Source organism: Poecilia reticulata, linkage group LG10, assembly GCF_000633615.1.
Source record: "Poecilia reticulata strain Guanapo linkage group LG10, Guppy_female_1.0+MT, whole genome shotgun sequence".
NCBI classification, from domain to species: Eukaryota; Metazoa; Chordata; class Actinopteri; order Cyprinodontiformes; family Poeciliidae; genus Poecilia; species Poecilia reticulata.
In genome coordinates this window covers 32,295,141-32,303,795 of record NC_024340.1, presented here as the reverse complement: position 1 = coordinate 32,303,795, position 8,655 = coordinate 32,295,141, and the positions used below count along the sequence as shown (strand labels likewise).

The 8,655-nt window shown below is 52.0% G+C and overlaps 1 protein-coding gene across 1 annotated transcript in view; it reads left to right on the top strand.

The window, feature by feature from the left end:
• LOC103471902 (TBC1 domain family member 9B) overlaps positions 1 to 8,655 on the top strand; it is a 27,802-nt gene that overhangs the window by 9,996 nt on the left and 9,151 nt on the right. The window contains exons 5-17 of the mRNA XM_017307041.1: positions 413 to 484; positions 602 to 684; positions 794 to 890; positions 993 to 1,179; positions 5,218 to 5,328; positions 5,410 to 5,528; positions 5,596 to 5,827; positions 5,908 to 6,166; positions 6,244 to 6,451; positions 7,290 to 7,487; positions 7,553 to 7,693; positions 7,762 to 7,912; positions 7,988 to 8,202. Of these exons, the coding sequence (XP_017162530.1) occupies positions 413 to 484; positions 602 to 684; positions 794 to 890; positions 993 to 1,179; positions 5,218 to 5,328; positions 5,410 to 5,528; positions 5,596 to 5,827; positions 5,908 to 6,166; positions 6,244 to 6,451; positions 7,290 to 7,487; positions 7,553 to 7,693; positions 7,762 to 7,912; positions 7,988 to 8,202 (2,073 nt within the window). The remainder of the gene's footprint in view (positions 1 to 412; positions 485 to 601; positions 685 to 793; positions 891 to 992; positions 1,180 to 5,217; positions 5,329 to 5,409; positions 5,529 to 5,595; positions 5,828 to 5,907; positions 6,167 to 6,243; positions 6,452 to 7,289; positions 7,488 to 7,552; positions 7,694 to 7,761; positions 7,913 to 7,987; positions 8,203 to 8,655) is intronic.

Genomic DNA, 8,655 nt, shown 5'->3' with positions numbered 1-8,655 from the left:
CTAAACTGGGCTAGATGAAGCTAAACTAGGCTAGGCTACATGAGGCTAGGCTAGATAAATGCTAAACTGGGCTAGATGAAGCTAAACTAGGCTAGATGAGGAGAATCCAAACACGGCACCTGAAGGCAGCAGGTCCTGGTGGGCGGAGTCAGGTGCAGGTTGTGGATAGAAACGTTTTCTTTGATCTTCAGTGATGTAACGACCCTCTCCTGCTACAGAGTCTATGAATGCTGGGATTTGTAGTTTTCGTTTTTCCCTAACAAACAATCTTCACCAGCTGAGGTTTGAATGTTAATGGAAACTGCACAAACTGCAGGGCAGAAACTGGGTTTTGCCTGGTGGGCGGAGCTTTGTGTCACCAGGGATGCTTCATCTTGATTGGACGATAACGTCTGTTGTCTCTGTCCTCCAGCGTCGCCTAGGAGACGCAGCCAAGAAAGCCATCGGGAAGCTGACGACGAGGACGGTGAAGAAAGGAGACAAGGTAAACTCAGAAAGCAACATGACCAGTCATGGATCGGACCTGCACAGAACCGTCATGTTGGAGTAAAATGGTTCTGGTTCTGCTGACTGACGGCTGTCTTTCCTGTCCGTCCTGAAGGAAACGGACCCGGACTTCAACCACTGCGCCGTGTGCATCGAGGCATACCAGCTCAACGACGTGGTCCGGATTCTGCCCTGCAAGTGAGTCCAGAACCGGGTCCACACCTGAAGGAGTCTGTTCCCCAAGCCTTTGCTGACTGGAGCGTCCAACGTGTCTCAACGTGTCTCAACGTGTCTCTGTCTCATGCAGACACGTCTTCCATAAGGTGTGCGTGGATCCCTGGCTGAACGAACACTGCACCTGTCCCATGTGTAAACTCAACATCCTCAAAGCTCTGGGCATCATGGTGAGTCATCGCTGACATCACACCTGGGGACAGGTGTGATGACATCACCAGCTGGGGGACAGGTGTGATGGATGACCGTGTCCCCTCTGGCCCCTGTCTCAGACCAGCCTGCCCTGCGTGGACGCTGTGGTTCTGGATGTGGAGCGTCTGGGTGTCGGTCAGACATCCGGCAGCCAGAGGGCGCCACTGAGCGACCAGAACCAGCCGTCCATCAGCCTGGAGCCGCTCAGCCCCCCCCATGCTGAGACCGCGCCCAGAACGCCCGCTGACATCACCGTGGCCGTAACGAGTAAGAAACCAGAAGAGCAGAACTTCACAAACAGCCGTCTTCAACTTTACTCCAGAATAAAACAACATCACGTTGGAGTACGGCGTCACAGCAAAGTAGTTTCACGGTAAAACAGCTTCACAGCAGAGCAGCATGTCTACGTTCAAATACACCAGATCCACACAGCAACAGCTTTACAGTCAATCCGTCTTTACATTAACCGACACACTTCACGTACATCCCTACACTAAACTCTGCAGTAGCAGCTTTACACCAGTAGCTGCGTTAAGGATTTTAAATCGCCTGCCAAGGAACCAGGACCAAAACGTGATGTAAGTAGCTCAGCAGTGCATGCTAACGGGCGCGTCAGTTAAAGAGCTGCTCCGTTTACCTGTTCAGGTACTGATGACCCGGTCTACCTCCAGAGCTGCAGCTCTGCTCAGAGTTACCATGAATTGGATTCTGGTTCTGGTTCTGACGTCTGTGCTCTGATGTTTCCCGCCTCTCGGTAGGTGGAGGTCACTTCTTCAACAGGAACGCCATGTCTCCTCGGAGCAACGCCTGTGAGATGGAGCTGCCGGACATCCAGGCGTCCCTCGATCTCTACGACAACAACAAGTCCTGAGACCGGTCGCCATGGTTACAACCGCACATGGTTACAACCTGAGACCGGTCGCCATGGTTACAACCGCACACCAACATCAATCCGCCTGCCGATGGACGGACAAACCGCTGTGGACCCGCAAAGTCCTGCTAGGGGGATTCCTGTTGGGATGTGGGGTTGGGAAGTCGGATAACGACCAGCTTCAGCCACAGAAAGACTTTACTGACGTTCCCAACAATCCCGAGGTTTCTAACTCTGGTCCTGTACCTTTAAAGCTCCTCTGCTGTTTCTGGATCAGAACCACCCTCCCTCACTTCTCAGTGTCTGTGGAAATGACCAGGATGTAAAACTCTGGGTTTTCTTTCAGGTTTCCACATGTGTTCTAGATGCTAAATAACTCTGAAAAGCCAAAATGCTCCGGTAAAATCGTTAAGATTCCCAGTGAAGTCGCTGGGAATGTTTTCTTGTGCCTGAAGAGATTTGGGTTTCCTGCTTAAAGGTTCTAACTTTCAGAAACGCTTCCTTATGCTGAGCCTTGGTTCTGAAAATGATCCTGTTTTTTCTGGATCAGTTCCTCAAGACTTGACCAGTTTCTGCAAACCTTTGATCAAGGAATCCGGAGATCAGGAATGTCTCTGAAACCGTCCTTTGGATACAACGTTCCTATAAACGTTCCTGAAAGAGCGACAAGTAGTTCCCGAAAAGGTTCTGCGTTATTTAGGTCCCCTCTGCTGGGTCTTCCAAAGGTTCTGCTGCTTTAGGACCTGGATCAGCGCCTTCCGGGTCGTCTTAGGGAACAGAACCAGATATTGTCCCAAATCTGGATGGTGATGGAGCAGAACCTTTGGAACACCTCAGGTGGTCCAGGTTCTGGAACATCTGGATCTCTGACGGGAAGCTCACAGAGTCCAGGAACAGACCAGGTTCCCGGACTTCCTGGTGGGGCTCAGACTGAGGGGGCGGAGCTCTGTCTGCAGGAGGGGCGGGGCTTTGGAAGAGGGGCGGGGCTCCAGGAGCCGTATTCCTTCCTGTTCTAAAACGTTCCTGGTGTTCCAGCAGGGAATCCCGGTGAGGATGATCCCTGCAGGAACGGACTGCAGCTTTCAAGTGTATTCTGAATTACTCAGCGTGTATTAATACTAATAATCAGTATATAAACAGCATTAAACGATCTATAACCCGATTGGTTCAGCAGTAATAAGTGACCTGAAGATGTCCTGAGACGCTGAGCTGCTGTCCACATGTCTCTGTCTGTCCATGTCTCTGTCTGCATCTGTCTGTCTCTGATGATGATGATGAAGATGGTGGGGTCCTCTGTGTGTTTACTGCTGCAGCATCATGTCTGATTAAACGTCATTAAAGCGTCTGCTGCATTCTCTCTGCAGTTTGTCTCCGTCTCTGGATCCGGATGTCTCTTCATCCATCCACAGAGACTTTTGGATTTAGACTGTAGAGACTTCTATAGCTTCAGATGGATTTAAGCTCTACTCTCGACATGCAAACACCACTTTTAATCAGTTACGTGATTTTCGTCAAACATGTTTCCACCAAAGCTGCTATTATTGACATGAGGAGTGGCCATGTTGGATTTTTGAGTCAATGTTTTTGAAGGTTTGTTGATTTTTCTGATTTTCTAGCTGTTAGCATGGCAGTTAATGTTAGCATGTGTTAGTGTTAGCCCATAGATCTAAACATGTTCAGGTCTATTGTATAAGGCACAAGTTATTATTAACATAAGTTATATATTAGCTTATGATGTCCTACAAACTGCATAGATTACAGCCAGTTATGTGCCAGTATGATAATATTAGCAAATTAGCTAATCTCATAAGGTAGGCTAGTTATGACATTACCATATTCGATACCATTTTATGCGCTATTCACAAGATCTTACTTTTATGTTTAGCTTACATGCTAATTAATAAGTTAGCTAATAACATTTGAGATGTTACTTTTAACAACTATCAGCTAAAATGTTGTTGTGAGTCTAAATGTAGGGAAATCATTCACGTTATTGGTAACTGGTCAGTGTTAGCATTTTCCAGTCTGGTTTCATTAATTGAAACGGTTCCAAATTGGACACCAAGCTGCAGGCAACACCAGGGTTTCTTCAGGAACTCTTCAGAACGTACTATTTTTTCTACATAATCTTATTTTTCCCCCAGTTGTCAGGATGTTTTATTTTCTGTAAAACTTTTTTTTCATTATAATTTCTGTAACTTTTGAGTCCCTTTTTATCTCATTTATTTATTTTTTACAGGTTATTGTTTGTTTTGAACACAAAATTTCTTCTCTTATTTTCCAGCATTAAGAGACAAAAACTAAATTTGAGAATTGATGCAGCAAATTCCTGATCATGAATAAGAAACCTTATTAAATATGCAAAATAATTTTGTGGAAGTTCAGACTAGAGACCGGCAGCAGCGTCTATCTGTTCATTTGGGACATTGATGGTTATTTTCCCCGTTATAAACATGCTGACGTCATGTCGTACAGGACGTAGAAGGCGTGGCCTAACATGTCACACCCGGAAGTGATGTAGAGTCATCAGACTCGCTGAAAACAACAGAACCAGGACCAGACAGAACCTGGTTCCGGATTCTGTCCGGAGTCTACCGGGCCTTTGGGTCAGCGCAGCGGGCCGACATGTGGATCGAACCGGAGGAGGTTCTGCTGGCCGGGGCTCTGTGGGTCTCTGAGCGGGCCAACCCGTTCTTCATCCTGCAGAGGAGGAGGGGGCACGGCCGCGGAGGGGGGCTGTCCGGTAGGTTCGGTTCCGTTCGGTTCTGTCTGAGGGAGCTGCTGGTAGAGGCCTACTCGGTCCGGTTCGGTTCTGAGCAGGTTGGGTGAGGGGGTCAGGAGGTTGGTCCAGTTCGTCTGGTTCCGTTGGGTGTCGGTTGTCCGGTTCGGTTCCGCTGGTGGAAACGGTTCTGACAGTAATGCTCAGCAGAACCGGGATTGGCTCGGTTAGCCTGGGTGGATCTCCATGGCAACACCATGAACGGTTCCGGATTGTTAGATGTAGAACCAGAAACCCGGTTCAGAGGACAGAACCGGACCAGACGTGGGTGACGTCAGATCCCAGAGAAGTGACGTCATAAGGGCTCAGCTGACTTTTTTGACTTCCTGGTAACCCAACAGGTGGTTTATGTTTCACCCTGTGAGGTCGAAGGTCACTACAGGAACCTGCAAGGCCGCGGTGAGAGTCTGTCCACAAGTCCCTAGAACCAGAACCAGAACCTCCTTATGGACCGTTTTCTAGTTTCCTATGTTGACTCAGGGACCGAGGGATGGAGGTCATGGGGTCATGGGGTCATGAGGTCGAAGTGTAGAGCTGGATGTCATCAGCGTAAGGTAGAAGTTATTGTAGTACCGTCTAATCTGCACTAGGGGGAGCCGTAGCTGGCAGACCTGCAGGTCCTGATGATGTCTCCGGGTCCTTGGTGTCTCTGCAGGTCTTCTGGTGGGGACGCTGGACGTGGTTCTGGACTCCAGCGCCAGGGTGGCTCCCTACCGGATCCTGCTGCAGACGGCTGACTCCCAGATCTACTGGAACATCGCCTGTGGTGAGCAGGAGGACTGGGAGGACTGGGAATATTCTGGGTGCAGGAATCTTTTCAGATTTTTCCCTCCATCTCGTCTTGCAGGCTCGTCGAGGAAAGAGATCACGGAGCACTGGGACTTCCTGGAATCCAACCTGCTGCAGACGATCTCCATCTTCGACAACGATGAAGACGTCATCACCTTCGTCAAGGGAAAGATCTCGGTACGTCTCCGCCGGTTTGGCTTGCTGCGATGTGTTCCTGTCTGCTTAGTGATGTCACTTCCTGCAGGGCATCATCGCGGAGGAGAACCGGCTGAAGCGGAGCGAGGAGCAGGAAGAGAACAGCGGGAAGTTCCTGGAGGCGGAGCTGAAGATGCGGAAGCTGTTTGGGATGCCGGAGGAGGAGAAGCTGGTGAACTATTACTCCTGCAGCTACTGGAAGGGGCGTGTCCCTCGCCAGGGCTGGCTCTACCTGTCCATCAACCACCTGTGCTTCTACTCCTTCCTGCTGGGCAAGGAAGGTACCGTCAGCCAATCGCACGCCGGCTTTAACCTGTCCGCAATGATTACTGACGTGTGCGCTGCTGTCCGATCCGCTCAGTGACGCTGGTGGTGCCGTGGACGGAGGTGACCCAGCTGGAGAAGAACGCCACCCTGGTGTTCCCGGAGAGCGTCCGCGTTAGCACCCGGAACGCCGAGCATTTCTTCTCCATGTTCCTGAACGTCAACGACACCTTCAAGCTGATGGAGCAGCTCGCCAACATCGCCATGCGCCAGCTGCTGGACAACGAGGCGTTCGCCGCCGACCGCTCGCTGCCCAAGGCCTGCAAGACTCTGAAGAACGTCTCTGCCCTCAAGAGGTCTCACTCTGACCGTTTTCTCTGTGTCCAAACGTGTCTGCCGCAGCTCTGACCGCAGCTCTGCGTTCTGTCTGCAGGGACTTCGACGCCCGGGCCAAGAACGAGCGGTACCGGTCCATGTTCCGGCTGACGCAGGACGAGCGGCTGGACGGACACACGGACTGCACGCTGTGGACGCCGTTCGCCAAGATGCACGTAGTGGGCCAGCTGTTCATCTCCAACAACTACATCTGCTTCAGCAGCAGAGAGGAGGACCTGTGCCAGCTCATCATCCCGCTCAGAGAGGTGAGCCCAGAAAGCAGCAGAACCGGGCCGAGCCTTCCTGCCTCTGCAGCGGACGGAACCGTCATGACATGTTCTGATGGAATCATTTTGACCTCACAGAGCCGCAGGTCACTGTGAGGGTTTTTCACGCGCGGCTACCAGCATTAGCATTAGCATTAGCATGCCACACCCTCAGTTTGTCTGTCTTCACATTTCCCATCAGCCACTTGAGTTTCCCATTTTGAACCTGAGGACTTTGCTGTTAGCGAGTCTCACGTCAGTCAACAGGAAGGAGACGAGAGACGGTCACCTTAATGCAGGGGTGTCAAACTCCAGTCCTCGAGGGCCGGTGTCCTGCAACTTTTAGAAGGGCCTCTGCTGCACCACACCTGAATAGAATAATTAGGTCATTAGCAAGACTCTGGAGAACTGAGGAGGTCATTAAGCCATTCGATTCAGGTGTTTTGTACCTGTGGCACATCTAAAAACTGCAGGACAGCGGCCCTTCAGGACTGGAGTTTGACACCCCTGCCTTAATGGTTAGCGTTAGCTTCCGCTAATGATTTTTGTGTAACGGGGTTTAGCATTAGCTTCTGCTAATATTTTTATGTGTTTAACAGCTTAGTGTTGGTATAGCCAGTGGTAGGTCGTTAGTGAACCTACCACTGGCTATAGCTAACGCTAATTTTGTTTCAAATGGCGGCCATTTTGAAAAAGGCTAAAGTGTTTTGGAAAAAGCAAACCTTCATCTGGATCACTGTTGGTCTCGCGTGTTCCGCCAACTTTGTCTGCATCTGGACGCTTCGTTGCTTTTGGAGATGATTGTCCTGTAATTTACCCATGATCCTCTGCTCCTCAGGTGACCATCGTGGAGAAGGCGGACAGCAGCAGCGTCTTGCCGTGTCCCGTCTCCATCAGCACCAAGAACAAGATGAACTTCCTGTTCGCCAACCTCAAAGACAGGGACTTCCTGGTTCAGCGGATCTCAGACTTCCTGCAGCGGACGCCGGACGGCTCGTGGAGCGACACCAACCCGCTGTCTCTGATTGGCTCCTCGGTACGCCAGGCCCGGCTGTCAGAACCTTGAGGTTCTGGTTCTGTCTCATGACTCTCTGTCCTCAGGGCTCCACCGCCGTCCCCCAATCTGCAGGATCCGATTCCGTCCACAAGGGGCGCCATTACCACGGCGGCCTGCCCACCGCCCAGCAGGGCCTGCTGCGGCTGTACCAGCAGGACGGCCCGGAGGACCTCGGCCCGAAAGCTGTGAGTACGATTCCCGGGTCGGGGCGGGCGTGGCGCCGGGAGACGCTGACCCGTCCTCCGTCCCGCAGATGAAGGAGCGGATGAAGGAGGAGGCGTGGAACATTCACTTCTCCGAGTTCGGCCGGGGCGTCTGCATGTACAGAACCTCCAGAACCCGAGAGCTGGTTCTGAACGGGATCCCGGAGCGCCTGAGGGGGGAGCTGTGGCTGCTGTTCTCCGGTCCGTCTCCGTTCCGCTTCCTGTCTCCGCTTCCTGTGCCTGTCTCCGTTTACCCGTCTCCCCCCGTCTGTGCAGGCGCTCAGAACGAGATGGCGTCCCACCCTGGTTACTATGGCGACCTGGTGGAGCAGGCCATGGGGCTCTGCTCATTGGCTACCGAGGAGATCGAGCGCGACCTTCATCGCTCGATGCCCGAACACCGAGCCTTCCAGAACGAGACGGGCATCGCCGCGCTGCGCCGCGTCCTGACCGCCTACGCCCACCGCAACCCCAACATCGGCTACTGCCAGGTACAGAACCGACCCGGGATGGGCCCAGAACCCGGGATCAGATCCAGAACCCGGGATCAGACCCAGAACCCGGGATCAGACCCAGAACCCGGGATCAGACCCAGAACCTGATCAGAACCAGAACCTGATCAGAACCCGGGATCAGATCCAGAACCCGGGATCAGATCCAGAACCTGATCAGAACCCGACCTGGGATGGGGCCCAGAACCCGGCCAGAGCCCGGAATCAGAACCAGAACCTGATCAGAACCTGGGATCAGACCCAGAACCCGACCAGAACCTTTGGTCAAATCTCACGTTGATCTCCAGCTCCGTTAGATTTTAACGTTAAAAAAAAAATCCATGAAACATGAAAAACTTTCTGACCCAGAGGTTCTGAAGGTTCTGAAGGTTCTGACTCAGAGGTTCTGAAGGTTCTGACCCAGAGGTTCTGGAGGTTCTGAAGGTTCTGACC